The sequence below is a fragment of the Odocoileus virginianus genome, chromosome 29, assembly GCF_023699985.2.
Source record: "Odocoileus virginianus isolate 20LAN1187 ecotype Illinois chromosome 29, Ovbor_1.2, whole genome shotgun sequence".
NCBI classification, from domain to species: domain Eukaryota; kingdom Metazoa; phylum Chordata; class Mammalia; order Artiodactyla; family Cervidae; genus Odocoileus; species Odocoileus virginianus.
In genome coordinates, this window is record NC_069702.1 from 15,595,129 (window position 1) to 15,616,780 (window position 21,652).

The window sequence follows — 21,652 nt, forward strand, 5'->3', positions numbered from 1 at the left end:
TGAGGATATTAAAACAAAAAATCCCAAACCTAATTTTAAGCTTCCTTGGGGCAATACTCTTTGGCTTTATGTAGGGTTCTACAGCCAGAGGGGAGGCCCATCAGTGCTATTGCAAGATGCCATGTTGATTGAGTAGATGGACATCACATGTGCCATTTGATGTTAGTTTTTAATTTCTTCTCTGTTCTTATTATCAGGACTTAAAACCAAGTAACATTGTAGTCAAGTCTGATTGTACATTGAAAATCCTAGACTTTGGGCTGGCCAGAACAGCAGGCACAAGCTTCATGATGACTCCCTATGTGGTAACACGTTATTACCGGGCCCCTGAGGTCATTCTGGGAATGGGCTACAAGGAGAACGGTAAGGATGCCTCTGAGTAGCAGCCACAGAAACTGTAAAGAAACTAAGTATGTCAAGAGCAGTGTTCTCTCTCATGTCTATGAATTTTTTAAAATAGGGCTACAGCCTTCATAGTCAGAGATTTTCAAAAATTACTACTAAGAAGAATCAACATGAAGGATGCTTCTGAGAAGCACGCATAGCTAGAAGAACACTGGAATGTTATAACTCAAAAGAATTATAGATAGAGTCTGATTAAACAGTCATATGGATACTGTTGAGCACATGTGCTGTAGATATTCAGAAACACTGATATTTAGAAGGCAGCTCAACTCACAGTGAATATAAACAGGAAGAAATCCATCTATTGCATTTTACCATTTGGCTTCATGTCATGTCTTAAACTGATGTCTCTAGTCCTAGGAAAAGATAAACAAAAAGATACCACAAATCCTTGGAGCAAGAATCTTCACACATGCTCAATGCATAGTCGTTTTAGAATAATCCAAATTGTTCAAGTTGGATGCGTACTGTTCTGTAAGTAATAGTTAAGGTAGTAATTATCTGGTAAGCTTTTATAAATTCCAAAACCATACAGAGAGAAAAATCTTAAATTTTACACTGCTGCTTTCATAAAGAAAAATCTAGTATTCATGAACACTTGCAAAGAAAAGGTGGAAAAAATCTTCAAAATATATTACAATTTGATTTTATTAAAATGAGGATTTATAAAAATACTTCTTAGAAAGCACTGCAATGTATTATTTTGAAAGAATAGCCCTAACAAGTAATGAGGTGTATTAAAAAGTATCCAGTATATTCAGGATATATATTCAGAATTGTATATGTATACTTAATATACCTTTCATACTTATTTTGATGCTTTATTCTATTGAGTTATTGAGTAGCTATAAGTTCTATAGAAATCATTATAATTGTATTTTTATGTGTAGGTGCTACACAGTACTTTTATGAAAATTCCCTGGCCACCAAAATTTTGAAAAATTTCTTGTGTTCCTTTCAGATTAGAGGAAAGCCAGTACTTTTGTGCATTTGTGCAGAGGAAGCGAAAAAGTTCTTAGGAAGGTCAGGCCTACTGTGGTGAACAGTGGCAGAGTTCTGTTTCCTTTTGACTTGGAAGAGGAAAAAAAACTAATCCTGTTCCAAGGCAATACTACATCTAACTTTTCTGGAAAAGCACATAGTTGTATACATTCTTCATATTAAAAAAAAAAAATCAAAGTGGGAACCAATTTAAAAAATTCAAGAATCTACAAAAATCTGTATGGGAGTCTGAATTTGCTGTTAATGGTTTTCAGATCTTTGCTGAACCCAAATGGCATGTGATTGCATCCCTTGTCCTTCCCTCACTAGAAAGGATTGCAAGTCTCTGCCTCCGTTTTTTGGCTTCTCTGGATCCGTGGAGAAAGCATACCTACCACCCTTGTGCTGCTCTCACCCACGTGTGGGATGAGGGTTATCACGCACAAAAACCCGCTTGCTCCCACATCAGGCATGCCAGCTCTCCTATGCCCCGAACCCTGCCTTCCTTCCTCAAGGAGCATTTTAGCCTAACGTTTTTGCCCAGTTCCCTTCATCCTTACTAAAAAGCGAGTTGGAAGAAGGTAAAGATTAGTGGGAGAAGGTGAAGTATGTTTCGTTAACAAGCATGGCAACTGGGAAAGCAACATATGTGCATAACAACTTTTTAACACCATTAATACTGTTTCCTTCATGACTCCTTTATACATGTGCAAATTAATTATACATCTTTTTTCTTGAAGTATTTCAAAAAGTAACTCAAACTGATATTTATAAGAATAACTTCTGAGGGAAAAACTAAGTCCTGAATATCAGGACTTAATTAAATTTTCAGTGTTTTTTTTATTCTTAAATTATTTTTTTTATCTATAATTCAAAATAGCAGTGTTGTTTTTCATAAATAAGAGAGGCCAACATTTCTCAAGTGATTAAAATATATTTCAAATTAGTAAAAGAAGTCACTAATACTTCTGCCTTTAAACCATAGTTTCAGCCATTTCCTATTTTCTTGGATTTGGCAGCATATACCTTATTTTGGACAAAACAAAGATGGTCTCTAGTTGCCTTATTCATGTAATTGGGTAGAATAGAAAATGGAAATAGCCACCCCTAAGAGTTGATTAAGATTATTTTCTCTCCCTCCAGCGAATGACATTGAAAACCCTGTGGTGGCTTTGAGCTGTCACCTGACTGGGAGATAAGTTTGGTTAAACTGGTGCTTGTCCACGTTACCACTTTATGGCACTAAAGGATAATCGAAGGCACTCGCAAAGTCATTTTTAAAACTTGAGTTCTTCTACTAGACATCATTTATGTCCTATTACAGTGCTGGTTTTAGTTCACCTTTCTGGCCAACTTTTGGTGGGAGACAAAAATTTGTACCTTCTAATCAAAACTGTTCTTTTTCCTCCTCCTTCAGAGACCAATTATCTTAGTTAACTTTACTTTCCTCCCTTTTCTTCACCTCCCTCTCTCCTGTTCTAGTGGATATATGGTCTGTGGGATGCATTATGGGAGAAATGGTTCGCCACAAAATCCTGTTTCCAGGAAGGGACTGTATCCTTGTACCTTTTGCTGCAGCCTTACCTGTTTTGTTCTCTCTCCCTTTAAACACATAATGATTTTACCAGGAGAGTAAAGATAGAAGCAAAAAGTTGGGTAAGTGGTGTAACTGCAATTTAAAAAAAAAGTGATTATTTCTATAATCTGACCAGTACTGAAGATTACGTATCTCAATAGTTTAATTACATTTTTGATGTTTTTTTTCTTAAATTATTTTCTTATCTATAACTCAGAATAGCAGTGCTCTTTTTCATAAATAAGAAAGGCCAATGTATCTCAAGTGATTAAAATATATTTTGAATTAGCAAAAGAAGTCACTATTTGCAAGTATTACCCATCTTTTTTCTAAATCCATTTTATGCTTTGACAAATTTAGGCATAATCATTTCTCTTCTTGCCAACATCTTAAGCTTCTGTCCACACCTATATTGATTTGAATTACTCTTGACACTATATACAGTCTTAAGGCACATCTTCCTTAAAACATGAACTTCCACAATTTAAAAATCATAATTAATAGTCAACTTGCTGGAGGTCAGATAGGTTTAAAATAGGCTTTCCTTATTTGACTTGGCGATGTGACTTAGACATAGATAATTGCTTTTCCAATGAAATTTAGAATTAAAGAAATGAAATGAACAATGTGGGGGATGTAGTAAATTTTTAAAAAGCTGTGTTGATTTGCCTTCTACCACGGAGTCTTTAGCTAGATTTCATCAGGAGTTGTTTGAACAGATAGCTCTGATTTGGAATTATTAAATGAGCTGGTGATATGAAATATGATAAGGAGCCCGAGTGCAGATGTAAAAGTCAGTGGGGAAGCTATGTAAAGATAGTATGTCTTGCTTAAGTTAAATTTTACTTAAATATGGGTAAATAATTTCCACATTAAATATATTGAAATTAATTCATTTTCCTATAATTAAAATTATAATTTAATGTCTTAGTCATGACCATATTTAAAAATTGAACTAAACCATAGAAATCCTTATTGAACAATGGATTATTACATGCTGTATTTTTGGGTGAAATTGTTTCATTAATCTTTATATGAAGTTATTATCATTTTGTAATTAGAGCTTACTACCAGTAATAAAGGGATCAGAACACTAAAGTAACCTCACTAGACCATGATGATCAGACACAAGTTTGGGGCCTGATAGAGCTTATTTATGGGAAGAAGACTCATACCGATATTTTAGCATAAAGAAATGATTTCAGCATTTACTGGAAGTAATATCAGAGTTCAGTATATGCTAATTTATACCTTGACTACTTCCAAGATTCTTCACAGACAAAGCAAAAACAAAAAAAACAATCTAAGTGAATAATTCACTTAGAATTATTCAGAGTGATTTCTGTTGAATTTCTCTGAGGCTGAAAAACGATGTTATAGTACTCAGTCATCATAATTAAAGTTATTCTTCTCTCTGAACAGAACTTTTTAATGTTCCTATTAAAAAATCTGGATTCTAAGTAAAAATAGTAAAACACCTTGAAAAATTGGGAGCTCCTAAGAAATTATTATTGATAACTGAAGTTTTAGCTATTGTCTTGTGTTAAAATTGTCTTTTCACTTTGAAGAACATCGTGTGGGTTTCTTGGCTATTGACATGACCCAGATGATATCACAAGGTAGTTTCTTGATTAAATTAAAGTGTTGGCAAAATACATACATACGTATTTACTTTTCCATTCATTAGTTTGCTAGCTTTTGTAATATCCAAAGGAACATTTAGAAAGTATTTGTTTTTATGTATCTTAATTATATAAACATGTACAATTATACACTCAATTTTCATTATGGTTTTATGATTAAAACCTGTTTCATAGCATATATGTTGACATAATAATAGTATTACTAATAATTCTTCAGTCTATGATGAATTTCAAGTTAGAGAACAATAAATATGCCAGGTTCTTATTTTCTATTTTCTTTACATAGTCCAATGATCATATAAGAGGCATCAAAGACTACATTTCATTAAGATCTTGTTTCTTTTAATAATAACTTATAGTACAGAAGTTTTATGATACTTTCTTGGAAGTTTGTTTGGTTTTTTTTTAAGAACTATTTAGTCACTGACTCCTTCCACAGCCTAACCAGGGCATGGTGTTTTCTTGATTACCAAAGTCTCATATAGTATCAGTATAGTTTGTATATACTGTAATATCAGTTCTTTCTTTAAACCTGCATCTTTTTTTAAATTAAACTTTTTATTTCGTGTTGGAGTATAGCTGATTAACAATGTTGTGATAGTTTCAGGTGGGACTGTTCCGAAAAATTGGGACTCAGCCATATATATACATATGGCCATTCTCCACCAAACTCCCCTCCCATCCAGGCTGCCACATAACCCTGAGCAGAATTCCCTCTGCTATACAGAAGGACCTTGTTGGTTATCCATTTTAAATAGATATACTGTTTCTACCTTTTTATTTCTATTCTACTTCAAATAGTTGCACCTTTTTTGAACAAGGTCAGGTGGTATTCCTTTATTTTGAATTCTGGCTAGAGTTCTCTGGATCTGGAGAATGATATAAATAGGCACACCATATTCATTTGAAACTTCTGGACCTCAGGCATATTATTTCTAATCAAAGCTGACAACTGAGCTGCTAAAACACTGTTTCTTGCTTTCCCTCTGAGGACATGAGAAATTTCAGTTAGAAAGAAAAGAATGCACTTATAATCTTTCCAAGAAAACAAGTTATTAAGGGATAGGGAATGATTTGCCAAAATATTATATATTTGAAGAAATAAAGAAAACATCCTCAGATTAACTAAATATCACATCTTTCTAAGCTTGACGAAATGAAAATTAGGGATAATCAAAGTAAGGTGAACAAAAATTGGAGGTTGTGGATTATTATATCTATCTAGTACAGATAGTTTTAATCCTTCTTCCGTCTTTGAAATAACTTCGCTTATTTCCTAATAATCTTTTGCAACTAATACATTTTGTTATAGTCTGAGTCTTCTACCTAATATTACAGTAATAAAACATTATCTCAAATAATACATACTTTATAACTTTAAATAAAGTCAGGATTTTAAAATAGTCATTCTTTCACACCCATAAGCAAACTGCCAATAATCACAAACACTTGAAAAAATAAGACTTAACTTCTTTTTCAGTGTATTTGCTTAAGAGAATATTTTTCACCATGAATTTGTTAATTTTCTTCCCTTTATTACTTTAAGAAAATCTGAGTAAGCTGAAGATTCTGAGATGATTTGAGCAGATGGAAGAAGTACGGAGTTAAGAGGAAAATTCCTCTCCCAGGAAATTTAGAGGAGGCCAGAGTATACTAGAGTGGGGGGTCCCAAACCTCCAAGATCTAAAGCCTGATGATCTCAGGTGGAGCTAGTGTAATAATAATAGAAATGAAGTGCATAATAAATGTAATGTGCTTGAATCATCCTGAAACCATCCTCCTCCCCATCCCTGGTCCATGGAAAAATTGTCTGCCATGAAACTGGTCTCTGGTGCCAGTAAGGTTTGGGCCACTGTACTAGAGGGCAGGATAAGGCATAACTGGGATAAAAGGTCAGAAGGGTATATTGAGAGGGGGCAGAAAGTGAGGGAGGACACAGAGAACCAGCTTTGGTGGTGGAACAGAAAAAAATAAATTGAGATAATGGACCTCAATGCCTTGCAGAAGCATTTGGGTGACCATGCACATAGCTCCACCAGGACTGTCAATTCCCCCAGGAGCCCCTGTCCCCGAAAAATAGATATAGAAAGGTTTAAAAGCATATTGCTTTTCCTTATCCGTCTATAGTTCTGTAGACAGAATACTGGAAGATCTTTAAAAATAAACTGAACTAATTGAGAGGGTAAAACTATAAACAACAAAACAGATTCTTTAGTCGTTACTGTGCTATTCCATTCCAACTGCCCTTGGCCTGATTAGCTCTTAGGATGAAGTCCACGAACAGTGGTAACCTATTGCGGGACTCTCTCCCTTCAGCAGTCAGATGAGACTCCAGAGCATAACGGTTCCAAGAACTGGCTCTGGTCCTCTTCATTTTAGTCATAAATCATCTCCTAGGAGTTTCAATGTATTTTGTATAATACCTCCTTTGCCAGCCTTACAGAATTGCTGTGATGATATAATATATATATATATATATATATAGTATCATCATTAGATGTTTAGATGGTTACAAACATACGTGTTTTGTGTGCTAAGTTGCTTCAGTCATGTCTGACTCTTTGCGACTCTATGGACTGTAGCCCGCCAGTCTCAGTCCATGGAATTCTCTAGGCAAGAATACTGGAGTTGGTTGCCATGCCTCCTTGAGGGGATCGTCCTGACCCAGGGATTGAACCTGCGTCCCTTATGTTTCCTGCACTGGTAGGTGTGTTCTTTACCACTAGCACCACCTGGGAAGCCACTTACAAACATACACATACCTATAAATAACTTTAAAATATAAAGAACTCCAATTTTTATGGCATGGAATTAGTTTGGGGGCACCTTAGCCCAAATATAACCTTCAAATTGAATTAGATAAACTATTAAAAAATAGAAATAACCAAAAGACCACCTAGAAAAAAAATTCTCAAGTGATGAGAAATCAAAATTATCTGTGAATTAGACAGTGAAAGGAAAGAAAATGAGTAGTTCGTCACTTACTGAAGCACTTCTGCAAGTTGATGTGTAAAATGAAATGAGGATAATTACCCCAATCTTCAGGGAGCTTGTATTTAATTTGGTGATAATGTGAAACATTCAGAGCCAAGCGTTTACTGTGTGTTCATCAAAACATGAAAAGTTTAAAGAAAAAAAAATTTTTTTCCAACATTAGGATTTCTTCAGATTCCCTATTTATACACACTGCAGAATTATAGAGATTTTAAAGATAACAATTTAAAATATTTTGGTGCAATAAAAAATGACTTAAGCCTTTTTATGGCAGAGTATTTTGAAAATTATTAGTCTACAGTTTTATTTATAGTTTAACATAAAGCTAAAGATTTTCTTCTTTATAGTAAGTTTCAATGGATTTTATTCTGTTTTGTTAAAAAAGAAAATCAATGGTATAACATCTATAAAATGAAGGTTAAAAATTAATATGATGCCATAAAAGTTATAAAGAAAGAAAACCAAGTTGAATAGGTAGACCCAAGGAGAAAAATCTTCCTCTGTTTCTTGGAACTAGAATATTTAGCATTGTGTTCCATGAGTGTTGTTTCTTTTTCTTAGTTAGATCCACAGGTGCAAAATATGTACATTCACAGTTTATTTATGCATATCTGTAGTTTTTCATAATTCTATCTTTGCACTAAAGTTTAAAACAATGTGTTTTTGTAAAATATCTAATTAAATTTTGAACTTTTAAAGCAAACATTTTAAAGAAGTGGTGTTTTGATTTTAGAAAACCATATTAAATCTTCTTCTATTGTACTTTGAAGTGCTTGTTGAAAGATTTATCAAAACCCATTGTCTGAATCCTATGCTAAATGAAGATATAATTAGGTTAAGGAGAAAAGCAGTGTGGGCTCATAATTGTGTTATCAGAACCGCATAATCTCCTAGACAGGAAACATTTGTCAGCTTGCTGGATAGAAGCTCACATAGTCCAAAAAATATTTCATCATAAATCACAAAACAAGCCACTGGGGTGTGGAAGTAGCAATAAAGTGCTTTCTATATTTAGATTTAAACTGACACAACCTTGTTGTTGTTAAGTCAAGTCTTAGGCTTTGCAACCCCATGGACCGTAGCCCACCAGGCTCCTCTTGTCTATGGGATTTCCCAACCAAGAATACTGGAGTGGGTTGCCATTTTCTTCACCAGTGGCTTCCCTGGTAGATCAGTGGTAAAGAATTGCCTGCAAATGCAGTAGATGCAGGTTTGATCCCTGGGTCAGGAAGATCCCCTTGAGAAGGAAATGGAAACCCACTGCAGTATTCTTGCCTGGGAAATCCCATGGACAGAGGAGCCGGGTGGGTTACAGCCCATGGGGTTGCAAAAGAGCCAGACACGACTAAACAACAATAAATATTTAGATTTAAACTGTCACGACCTATGCTATTTTATTTCTATCTCTCGACTAGAGTAGAAAAATGATAATTTAGCATAACCTAATGCCTGACAAATGATACACTTGAGATTTTCTCCCTTAGAAGACTGATAACCATATTTTAGTAACATCAAAACTTTACTAAACATTCCTTTAAAGGAAAGCAAATCAGTTTCTGTGTGCCACAATTGCAAATGAATCTGCTTTCTCTGGAAATACTGATGATGAGAGGAATGTAATGATCAGAATCATGGAGGGAACTAGAATTCTGCCTGGGTGGCATTAGTGTACAAACATCTTATGGAGACTCAGATACCATATCAGACTGTCTCAGAGAGCAACAAAATCCAGTTTCCAACTGTGACTGAATTTGCCAATTTCTTCTAAGGTCTATGCACAGTCAGTATTCATTGGAATATCTTGAAATTTTCATAAAATAATCTGGTCTCAGCTTGATAAGCATATAGATGTATTAGTTGAGGGAGGACTATCACCCCTCATCCCCAAAAGATTTAAAAAGATCTAGTACCAAATTCTTTTATTACCTATTTCTTATTTTAGTTGTGATGACTAATTAATAAAATCCCTCACTGGTAGCTGTTGCAATGACGTTCTCTTGACATTTCATCCTGTCTTGAGTAATAAAAATCTATATAGACTCATGTGCATCTACTCCCCCTTTTGTAATTTATAATGGTGGTGGTGGTTTAGTCACTAAGTCACGTCCAACTCTTGCGACCCCATGTACTCTAATCCACCAGGCTCCTCTCCATGGGGTTTCCCAGACAAGAATACTGGAGTTGGTTGCCATTTCCTCCTCCAGGGGATCTTCCTGACCCAGGGCTTGAACCCTGAACCCGGGTCTGCTGCATTGCAGGTGGTTTCCTGCATTGCAGGCAGATTCTTTACCAATTTAGCTTCCAGGCCAGGCATAAGGCTTAGCATTTCTGTGGCACAGCATGGGGAGTCTGTAGGAATAGTGAACTGTGAGGAAAGTTAAATGGAAATTGGAATTTGGAGAGGTCTCCAGGGTATTATAACTCAAAAAAGGTACATTAAATAAAGAAAATGGAATTCAGTATTTTCATTAGTAGTTCAGATCTTGAGTTTGTATCTCTCTGCATTATTTTCACACAAAAGCTTTGTGATCTATTAAGTCTAAAATTGTAGCTTCTATCATGAAGATATATTTCCAAAAATGATCTGCTGTTACTTTGGAATATCTGTATCCTGCAGAGTCACATAAGTGAGAACTGGGAGACACAGCAGTTATTAAACCAGCAAGTGAGATTGAAGTAACCCCAGAACTAAGACTTCTTGTAGGTCATCTGCTGTTACTCTTGCTGTTTAAAGGCATAGATGAGGGGGAAGAAAACACAAGGGATTCTATTCTGAAAGAGGAAAATTTGTCAGTTTTGCAAGAGTGGTCAGGGGTCATAGATTCTATTTTAAGATTATTATTTGTATTAGAGAACAAGATAATTCCGATTTAGATAATGGAGAGAAATTCTGTGGAGTCAACTGTGATTTAATACGTGGAGTGCCTTTCAAAGTGGTTTCAACAGTGAAAAGGATTGCTTAGTGAGTGGTAAGCTTCCCTTATTGGAAAAATTTCTTAATTATAGACATTAATATAGGATATAGTATAATAGTATATAAATATTAAATGAATAAGCCTTCTCTATGTATATTTAATTCTAATATACATATATACAAAATACATGATACATAACAGACGTTTATTGAGAACTTAATATGCCAGGCAATGTGGAAGGATCTTTACCAGGCATAATCCTTTTAAGTCTTAAAAAATTTTTTACATGATAAATGCTATCTATCATCCAGGTTTCAGAGGATGAAAAGAAAGATGCAGTAACTTGGCCAAGTTGATACATTTAGAAGCCTGGGCTTCCCTGCTGGCTCAGACAGACACAATGCAGAAGATCTGGGTTTGTTTCCTGGGTCAGGAAGATCTGCTGGAGGAGGAAATGGCAACCCACTCCAGTATTCTTGCCTGGAGAATTCCATGGACAGAGGAGCCTGGCAGGCTACAATCTATGGGGTCACGAAAAATTGTACACGGCTAAGTGACTAACACACACACATACAGTTAGAAAGCAATGGTGTTGGTTCTGCAGCAGAAAAAAAATGAATATCTGCCAGACATAACATGAAAGATATTTTTTCATTAAATAAAATATAGAAATAGATGTTTTTTAACTAGCAGATAGGTTTGTGGCAGAAATAACCTATCCCCAAATGTTTAAATTGATGCAGGCAAGAGAAAACCTTGCAAAAAAAAAAAAAAAAAAGAGAAAACCTTGCTTATTAAGCCTTTAGTTCTCTCTCTTTAAAAAAAAAAAATCTCTCTCTCCCACAGTATCTCTAAAAAATAGATACATAGTAAATAACAACTTAGACTGGTCACTTTGATGATAAGACTATTTGCAATTCAAAAGCAAATTTTGTTTTAGAGAATTTTTTTGCCCTTTAATCAAAGTGCTCACAATACCAACCTCTTGTGAGACAGATATTATCTTGAATTCCAAATGCATTAATAATAAAGGGATGCACAACTGTTTGCTCTATCTTTTCCTGATCTTTTTGCATGTCACTTGCTTTCCTAAAATGGAAGCAAGACAAATTTGCTTCTCTGGGTATGCTTGTCACCTTCATAGCTATAACCGTTTCTTTGCAGTGGTAACTCTGTTTAGGTATTTGGTCAAAGTTTGCGTTTAACCTGAGTGAGACCTTCACCTGGGAAAGAATCTCAAGGAATTCTGTAAAGTCACTGCCAAATTGCAATATATAACTGGAAGAATAAGTGGAGCAAAATTCTAGTGTGCTATCTTAATGTCTTTCCCTATTTGTTCCCCCTCAACTTCCCTTATTCTTCTAGGTTAATTTTCCTCATAAGAATGACCTATCTTTCTTTCTGAGTTTTCAGTAGGAACACGTGAGTAACCAAGGACAGTTAGAAAGCAATTGTTTTTGTGAGAATAAGACAAAGCTTCCTGTTTAAAAACATAATTCTTTGGTGAGAGTCAATGAAACTGAACCAGCATATTCCAAAACACTCATTCTTGAACTGGCATTTCACTTCCGGAAATTTATTCTTATTTATAAATAAGAGTAAGTGTGTTTTGTAAAAGAAACCCTTTCTTCTGAGGTTGCAGGCAGCTCAGTCTTTCTTTTTTTTTCTTTCTCCAAGTATGGTATACAAAAGAATGAAAGAGAAACCAATTTGCATGTTTCCCACATTAACACAATCTAGAATAATTTACAATACAAATCAGTAGGATTCTAGGAGATGAATGCAAATTAGACCTTTTAAATCAGAACCTAAATTAATCATTGCATTATAATTGCAAAGTAATATTATCATACACTAGGTGGCATTGAATGGCATGGTTAGTTCAGTTGCATAGCAGAAAGGGCCCTGACATTCTTGTGTTCTTCCCACCCCACTGTCTTAAAGCACTGTTAAGTGTTTTAAAGCACTGTTATCCAGTCAGTAAAAGGTCAGACCATTGCTCCAAGGCCTGGGTAGTGAAGTGTTTTTGTTTATTTGCTGTTCTATTCCTGTCTTCTTGTTTATCTTCATTTCATTTTTGTTTTCAGTTGACATGTGGTCAGTAGGGTGCATCATGGGAGAAATGATAAAAGGTGCAGTGCTGTTTCCTGGCACTGATCGTATCCTTCTTAGAAGCCAGTGGTCTCTATGGGTAATATTTTCAATCAATTCCATTAGGTCTCCAATATAATACTATTGATGGTATATCCTCACTGCCCTTAGAGGGGTTCTATGAAACTCCAATGTCAAACATTTACCAGCTGGCATCATGGTAGAGTAACCTTGTCTCCTAGAAAGATTGTATGTAGATAATATTGTAACACATATGAAACATTCAAATGCTATCAAAAGATCTGCCTTAATTCAGTCTTATGAAACTAATAACAATTATATACTCTATTATGTTTTACTGTTTTTTGTTGTAAAAGTGTTAGTTCAGTTGTGTCAGTTGTTATATCCATAGCTAGATAATAAATGACAAAATCTTTTAGTTTAAGACTAAAAATTTATGCTTTTATACCATAAGAAATATTCATTTGGCATGGAAATCTTATTAGTTAAATTTATGTTCACTCATAAATGCAATCAGTTTATTATTATCACATATTCAGAGAGCATTCAAATGAATTTCCTTTAAAAAATGATCTTCTAAAATAATTTTTCTCATGAGACAAAGTGCTCAAGGCTGGTGCACTGGGAAGACCCAGAGGGATGGGATGGGGAGGGAGGCAGGAGCGGGGATCGGGATGGGGAACACATGTAAATCCATGGCTGATTCACGTCAATGTATGGCAAAAACCACTACAATATTGTAAAGTAATTAGCCTCCAACTAATCAAAATAAATGAAAAAAAATAATAAATAAAATAAAATAATATTTCTCATTTCCTTAATTTCTAGGAATAATAGCTTCATTACTGTGTTTATTCTCTCCACATTATTAACAAGTACAATGATTAAAACCTCATTAATTAATAATGATTCCATGAAATATCCAAAGGAAACAAATGTATATCACTTGGTTAAGTAAAAGTGATCTCTTAAGCAGCTAATAATTAGCAAGTAAAGATTCTATAGGCTTTGCAGTATTAAACAGATATGAACAGTGTGATTTAGTGTATGGGTTTATAATAACATTTTATTTAGTCAGTTAATTATCCTACTCACAGTCACTTACAAAAATATTATGTCATTATCATACTAAAGATAAAACGATCATTACTTAAATGATCACCGTTCGAAAACAAAATAGAGCGTATAATAATGGGGTTTTAATGTATAAAGTAAATCTAATTAATAATATTGTAGCTTAACCATGTAATTAGCCATTTACTTTGGGGATTAATATGTAACATATATTAAATGCATGCATATATTCTCTGTATTGCGAATTTACAAACTGACTGAATTAGGCACTCAGTTTTTGTGAATAAGAATCTTAATATGAAAAGTTTTATTTAGTTAAAAATAAAGCTGCACTACTTTTAACTCTATTCTTACTAAAAATATTTTTAAAAGTTTTATATGACACACATTTATTTCTAAAAAATTTATGCCTGTTTTGCAGTATTGTCTTCTGTATATACGTTTTACTAAATAGTATCTATAAATTTACCACATTCATGTTTATGTTAATACTGTTTAAAAGTATGTTAGCATGATAAAAACTAAATTCCTTCAGATTGAAAAAAAACAAACAAGATTTCTCTGATGGCCTGTGGATTATAAACTTGAATTTGTACTTTGAACATGAATATGAAACAGTTAAGTTTTGCCTAATTTTTAGACATTTGGTAAAAACAGACTCAATATATTAACTTTGTACTCTTTGATATTTTAGAAGTTCATTTTGCTTGAATAATTGATGATTGAAATGAATTATTTGCCACCTATAAATTAAAATGATTAATTTTCATTACTTTTCTTAAAATTGTTAAAATCAAATCAGATTTCCACAACTGAGTTATTAAAACAGATTGGCATTTCTTAGAATCCATTTTATTTTTTAAAGTTGCTTGGTTATCATTTCTTAACTTGATACCAAAATCCTTTATAAGTAAACCTTTGGGTTGCTGCTAATGTTAAGAAGTCTCAGATTGTACTTTTAATACTTGAGCTTGGTATTTTTATTTTTGGTTATTTATGGAGCTCTTGTATAGGGATATATTTGTAAATTTTGGGAAGGGGAAAAGGTAATTATTCAGTCTTATTATTATTTTTATTTAACAAATCATTTATATTAAGACATTCTCAAAATAAATGATTGATAAAAGTCAGTGCAATATGAGCTATACATATCTTCTTAATACATAAAATAACAACAAAACTTAAAAGTATGGTCTTATACCCTTTATTTTTTATACCTAAACAAATTCACATTATTTTTAGCCTTGAGAGATTTAGCTAACCAAAAACAGTTCTTAAAATTTAATTCATTTTTATGCTACTTTATTCATAGCTGTATTTCTGTGCTGTGTGCTTAGTCACATAGTCATGCCCGATTTTTTGTGACTCCATGAACTGTAGCCCACCAGGCTCTGCTGTCCATGGGATTCTCCAGGCAAGAATACTGCAGTGGGTTGCCATATCCTTCTCCAGGGGATCTTCTCAGCCCAGAGATTGAACCCAAGTTTCCTGCATTGGAGGTGGATTTTTTACTGTCTAAGTCACCAGGGAAGCCCTTTATTAGTAGCTGTACTTTGATATATTTTAATTAAATTTTTATTCAAAGCAAATGTGTTTAACTTTCTACAGAAAAATCAGAATTCAACTACTGAGATACTTTTCTATTGGGAGGTCTCCTAATGAATTTCACCCTGGCAGACACTTTTACTTTAAAATTACAAAATATATTATGCAAGTGAATTAGAAGAATATTAAATTTATAGCTTTTGAAAAGATCAATAAAATGAGCACACATATATTACCACTCAGGTTAAAAAAGTAGAACATTATCAATACCTATGAACTTTCTGTGTGTGCTCCTGCTTAGTTATATCCCCTCTCTTCCCCAGAGGTTACCGCATTCCTAAATCATGTTTTTACAACCTCTTGGACTTTCCTTATATTTTTACCACATACAAATTTATCCCTAAGCAACATATCATTTAGTTTTATCCATTTTTTGTATTGTGCTATTATTATTTTGTGACTTGCTTTTTATTTGGAAAGCAAGCTTTTTTTGAAGTTAGCATTATATTTTTAAGATTTATCCATGTTGATACATCAGAAATTGTTCATTCATTTTCATTGCTGTATAGTATTCCAGTATATGAATGTTCAATTAATACAATAAATCTGTTCTTCTATAAATAGACTTTGGAATATATTGAGTTTTTGTTTTTACTTTTATAAACAATGAATGTATGTTTCTAGGAGCACATGGGCAAGATTCTTTATGATAAATGCCTGGGATCATTGTTATTGTTTAGTTGCTAAGTCATGTACCATGCCACTCTAGGATTTTCCATGCAACAATAAGAGTAGGTTGCCATTTCCTTCTCCAGGCTATCTTTTCCACCCACGAGTTGAACCTGAGTCTCCTACTTGGCAGGCGGATTCTTTACCACTGAACTATCTGGGAAGTCACACCAGAACTCATAGGTGTGCACATTTTAAGTTTGACTATGTGTTGATAACATCAGATTGATTTCCAGAGTAACAGTATATATATAAAAGTAACTGTCTACTCCACATTCAAACCAACTCTTGATATCATCAGATTTGTTTTTAAATTTGTTAGCAATCTCTTGGATGTAAAATCCTATTCATTGGAGCTTTTATTTATATTTTCTCTACAAGCATCTTTTCCTATTTACTGGCATTTAGTATTTCCTCCTGGTAATATATCTTTTGTTTTTTACAACAAATTTTTAAATTGTATTTTTAAAAACTAATTTGTAGGAGTTCTTTCTTTATTCTGGTACCTAACTTTTGTCCATTTTATGTGTTGTAAATATCCTTTCCCTTATTTAGAATATTTTGCCATTTTATTTTATATTGATTTTGGAATTTGCAATTTGCTTTTTTTATAGTTCATGTATTTATTTGTCTTTCTTAAGAATGCTTTGAAGAGTTTATATTCTCTTTTAGTTTTGGTGTGAATGTTTTAAAGTTTAATCTTTTATATTTAAGCTTCTACTTCACTTAGAAATGATTTTAGTGTATGGTGTGAAAGAGGAATTTAATTTCCAGTTACTGACTGAGGAAGAATAGCTAATTCTTTCATTGTTCTGTAATGCTGTCTTTGTCATAAGTTTTCACATTTAGGGGGAAAGGGTGTTAGATTCTTGGCTCTGTATTCTGTTTCATTATGAGTTGTTTTGTTTTGTCTATCTCTATACCACAACTACACTTTCTTAATGAATACAAGTGTATACTACACACATATCAGATAAGTATCTTCCTTCTTTGTCTTCTTTAGAAGTACCTTAGCTATTAATGAGCTATTGCTTTTCCTCAAATATTTTAGAATTGGCTTGCTAACTTCTATAAAATGATCCCTATTTGCATTTATTTTGGAATTGTATTGAATCTATAGTTCAGTTTGTGGAGAATTTCTGTTTTAATTCAGATAATTTTTATCTCTTTCCTGAACACACAAGGATCTTACCACATACTAATAATTCAGATCATTACTGTACCAATTTAAATATGCTATCTATGCTCAGTATTTTAGTTGTTTTCTTTGAACCTCATAAGTCAACATTATCATTTGATTATGTAAAGGTAGAGTTTGTTTAGATTTACCCTTATGATTATAATTTTCTTGGCTTATCAGTATTTCTTGCAATTTAATCCTTTACTTTGGGATTATTTTCTTTCCTTCTGAAGCATATCCTTTAGAAGTTCTTTAGAAGTCTTTGATGATAAAGCTATTTTCTGATCTGTATTCTCTACTAGAAAGATAATTTTGTTGGATATAGAATTTTAGATTGAGAGTTATTTCTTCCAGCATTTTAGAAGTATTTTTCCACTGTTTTTTTCTTTTTAGTATTACTGTTGAATAATTATCTGTCAGTGTGATAGTCATCTTTGGACATATTCTGTCTTTTTTCCCTTCTTTCATTTAGTAATTTTTTTCTTGATCTTTGGTTAGTTGCTGTTTCTCTCCCATGTGACTAGGTCTGGATTTCTTTTTATTTACCTCTCAGGATTCCCTTTGTTACCTAAATTTCAATCTTTCTCCAATTCCTGGAATTTCTCAATTTTTGTTTCTTTGAATACTTTCTCTCCCTATTCTTCAAGTTATCTCCTTGAAAAACTCTAATTGAGAATAAAATATACATTTATTTATTCAACAAATATTTTGAGCACTTGCTATGTGCTTATATCTAGGGATATACATATAAAGAAAACTGACAAAAATCCTTGTCATCATGAAATTTAAAATAAAAGGCATGGTATATTAGAAGGTCTTAACAACTAAGGGAAAAGAGGGATCAAAGTGCTAGGGTGGAAGAGGCAGGGATTTTCTCCTTTCTTTTTGAATTGAAACATAAAAAGTTTTGTCAAGTATGCCTCATATGACATGTTTTCTTTACCTCATATAAACTTCATTGTCCCTTCTAAACCTTTTTCTTACATAGTGTTATATCTAGAAATGAGTATAATCTTTCAGAGAGGTTTTCACTGAACAGAGTAGAGAGTTACCAAAACTGTTCAATAGAATTTTGTATTTCTTTTAGTGTTAGGAGCTGTTTGTATCAGTTACTTTGCTTAAAGTCATTTTACTTACCAATTTTAAAAGATGTCAACATTTTTCAGTTACAAAGTACAGATGTCAATTTAAATAATTTCCAAGACATCTTCCAGTTTCAAAATGCAGGTAGAGTCAGATCTAGTCTTTATGAGGCCAGAATATAATGCAGTTGGAGGAAGGTGTTATATAAAGAAAAAATTAATATTACAAATACAAAACTAGGCACAGAATTTTGTAAAGGACCTGTACAAATGAGTGGCCCTAAAGATTAACCCTCAATAGTTTAATGAAAATTCTACTCTGTGATACATATTAACATATATTGAATTTGCTTATATGTGAAATGTCTCTTCAATATTTTTTGCTTTGAAATATCAGCCTCTGGATATTTCATGTTCCACAGTATTCCATGAGCAATCAGCTGCCAGTGAACAAATAGCCTTTTACTCAAACTGTCAGCTTTGACTTTTTCCAAGTGTTATTAGCTTATAATATTTCCCCTTCCTGTGCTCATTTATAATGAAAACAGTTGTTATAATCTTTCATTGTCACTTATTCATATTTCTAGAATTTGAGGGGGACTTTCAAGATGAAAATAACACTTTTCAAATGAAAAAAAGTAAAAATGTTTTTAAAGTAACAAAAAACTCAAGACATAACCATGAAAAGCTGAATCCAGACGTTTGTCATATGAATATAGATATAGTTCTAGCCTGAATTTTACAATGTCCTCAGAAGTGAGAGTTCTTTGAGAACAAATTTTATCATACAGGCATATGGAGTAATTACTGGAAAATAGTCAAATAGTTTGAACTTATACTGAATAGCTTTTATGCTTCCCATGAGTAGCACTCCATATAACATGATATCAACCTGTATTTTTATGATGGCAACATGTAATTTCAATCCTTCTATAGGTATTGATGAGTAGAACCCCTTTTTCTCTGCATGGAGCTTATGTGTGACACTTGTCATCATTTCCCATGGTATTTTCAGGAAAGTGACATGGGGAGAAGGAACAAATATTAGGATTTCTTTCCCTGTCATATTTCCATGTGAACAACCCCCTAAGTTTTCCATAGCAAAAGGTGTGGAATAATCTTTTGGTGAAATTGACCCTAAACTAATCTGTGTCATAAAACTGAAACAGGTTAGTACTTTATTCTTATATCTGGACTTATTTTTTCACAAGATATTGTCAGTATTTCTCAAATATACCAGGGGCCACCTGGATTGCAATTACCGTGATGTTTCTTAATGATATCATCTCAAGCATATGCAATCAGAATCTTGCAGATCAATGGGGAGAGGGGAACAATCTGTATTTTTATAAGTTCCATAAGTTATGAATATTCAGTTTGGGAACTGCAGTTTTTTTTTATCATGATGCCTAACACATGGCATGCATACCTCCACCTCCTATTGCATATTTGTTGCAGATATAAATACAGGGCTAACATAAAGTCACCAGATAATACTCAACACAGTGCCAACCAGGTAGCTGCTTGGCTTGCAAGATAAAGTAGTCACTCCTGGAACTTTTCTAAAGACAGTACTCTTAAAGAATATTGCCTTTAAAAGCATAGTTAAGAATTTAGGGACAAACACTGATATTCTTTAGGTTGTGAATAGATGTCAACATTTTTGCACTGAATATTAAATATAAGGCATAGAGCAGAGTAAAAAGCAAATCTGAATTCACAAAGGTGTCAACTCTTGGAACCATATTCATCGTAAGAAAAAGTAATCAATGGAAAAACAAAGCAGAGATAAAATAATTAATAGTAAAATGAAGCCACTAAACAACACTTTATGATCCCACTTGAAAGTGAAGTCGCTCAGTCACATCCGACTTTTTGCGACCCCATGGACTGTAGCCTACCAGCCTCCTCTGTCCATGGGATTTTCCAGGCAAGAGTACTGGAGTGGGTTGCTGTTTCCTTCTCCAGGGAAGCTTCCCAACCCAGGGATTGAACCCGGGTCTCCTGCATTGCAGGCAGATGCTTTACCATTTGAGCCCCCAGGGAAGCCACTTCATTCCACTTGGTAGCCTCTGAAAGCTTAAATGTACGTGGTGTAGATTATGACCCCAAATATCCAGAAAATAGTCAGGCATTATTCATACATTAGGCTCAAGGCAGTTTGTTATATATTTTAGAAAGTTTCTTAACCAAGGAAGTTAATGTAAAAGGAGGACATTAAATGTAAGTTCTTGGCTAACTGGCAAAAATTAGCTGGAATGATTTCCAGTCTTAGGATTTCAAATAATCAGTTTTATAATCCATACTTTGTTTCTTTCATCTATTACAATGCTACTTATTGAAGATGTTATAGTAAATAGTTGTGCATTATCTTATCATACTCTATTTGAGAAACCAAACTTTTTATGACTATCTTTATGTAGTGAATTTAGAACTAGATGAGAAAATTGTCAAGTAATTTCTGCTAGATGACATTTTAGTTTTTATTAAATACATTTGATAATTATGTTGTATGATGATTTCTGAACTAGTAGATCAAAAATATACATTTTTGCTTTCTTGATGACTGCACATGCTGGAATCTGTAGGTATTCATATCCTTACTCATATAGTAGAAAAATGATGACTTATTAGTGTTCTAAAGCAGAGAAATTGTTTTACAAAAATAATTTTGGTTATTCTTTTAAAAAATACTTACTATTTTAAATTAACATAAAATCATAAAAACCTAGTTAAAATTTTCTGTACTTTTAAAGGTATAATCATTGTGGAAATCTGATGATTAAAAAATTCTTTTAAAATGTATCACTTTATTTTCTATTTAAATGTTAATAAAATTAGTTGTTTTATGTGAAAAAGTTGGCCTAATAGATTAAGGAAGCAGTTTCAGAGGCATTCTTTAAGAGGGATTGCCTCTGACAAGCATACGATCAATTTTATGGCAAAATTAAAGTAATATTTACTACATCAGTTCCAGACTTGCTCTTTTTTCTTACTGGAATCCTTGGAACAAGTCCTGGGTTTAGAGCCAGGAAATATTATTTCTAGTATTGGATTGTATTTGTTTAACTATGATTATAGAGAAAACTGACATGGTTAACTCAGTACATAGTTGTTAATGATGCAATCCTGTGAATGCCTGTAAAATGAGTTCTTAGCGCTTAAATGTACTAGTCATGTTTTTGGGAAGAAAGAGCTTGAAATGGATTGGTTAAAATAAAGGCACCCAATTTTAGAGATGACTATACCACATATTTACAGTTAGAACAATCAAGTATTTCATTGCCAATAATAAAGAGATTAATGTTTCTTTTTGGTAAACCATTACATCAAGGACCATAACAGTGTTTCATCTAAAGACAATCTAAGGTAGGAAGATATGCTGAATGCTTCTAGAGACTTTAATTATAACTTTA

At 33.2% G+C, this 21,652-nt stretch overlaps 1 protein-coding gene across 9 annotated transcripts in view; it reads left to right on the top strand.

Moving 5' to 3' along the window:
• Positions 1 to 21,652, top strand: part of MAPK10 (mitogen-activated protein kinase 10) — a 589,148-nt gene that overhangs the window by 502,867 nt on the left and 64,629 nt on the right. For 8 of the 9 annotated variants that reach the window (XM_020902101.2, XM_020902105.2, XM_020902100.2 and 5 more), the window contains 2 exons: positions 198 to 363; positions 2,869 to 2,940. In XM_020902101.2, coding sequence (XP_020757760.1) covers positions 198 to 363; positions 2,869 to 2,940 — 238 coding nt within the window. Of the gene's footprint in view, positions 1 to 197; positions 364 to 2,868; positions 2,941 to 12,601; positions 12,674 to 21,652 lie in introns of all 9 variants that reach the window. The other variant, XM_020902102.2, reaches the window with a different exon arrangement.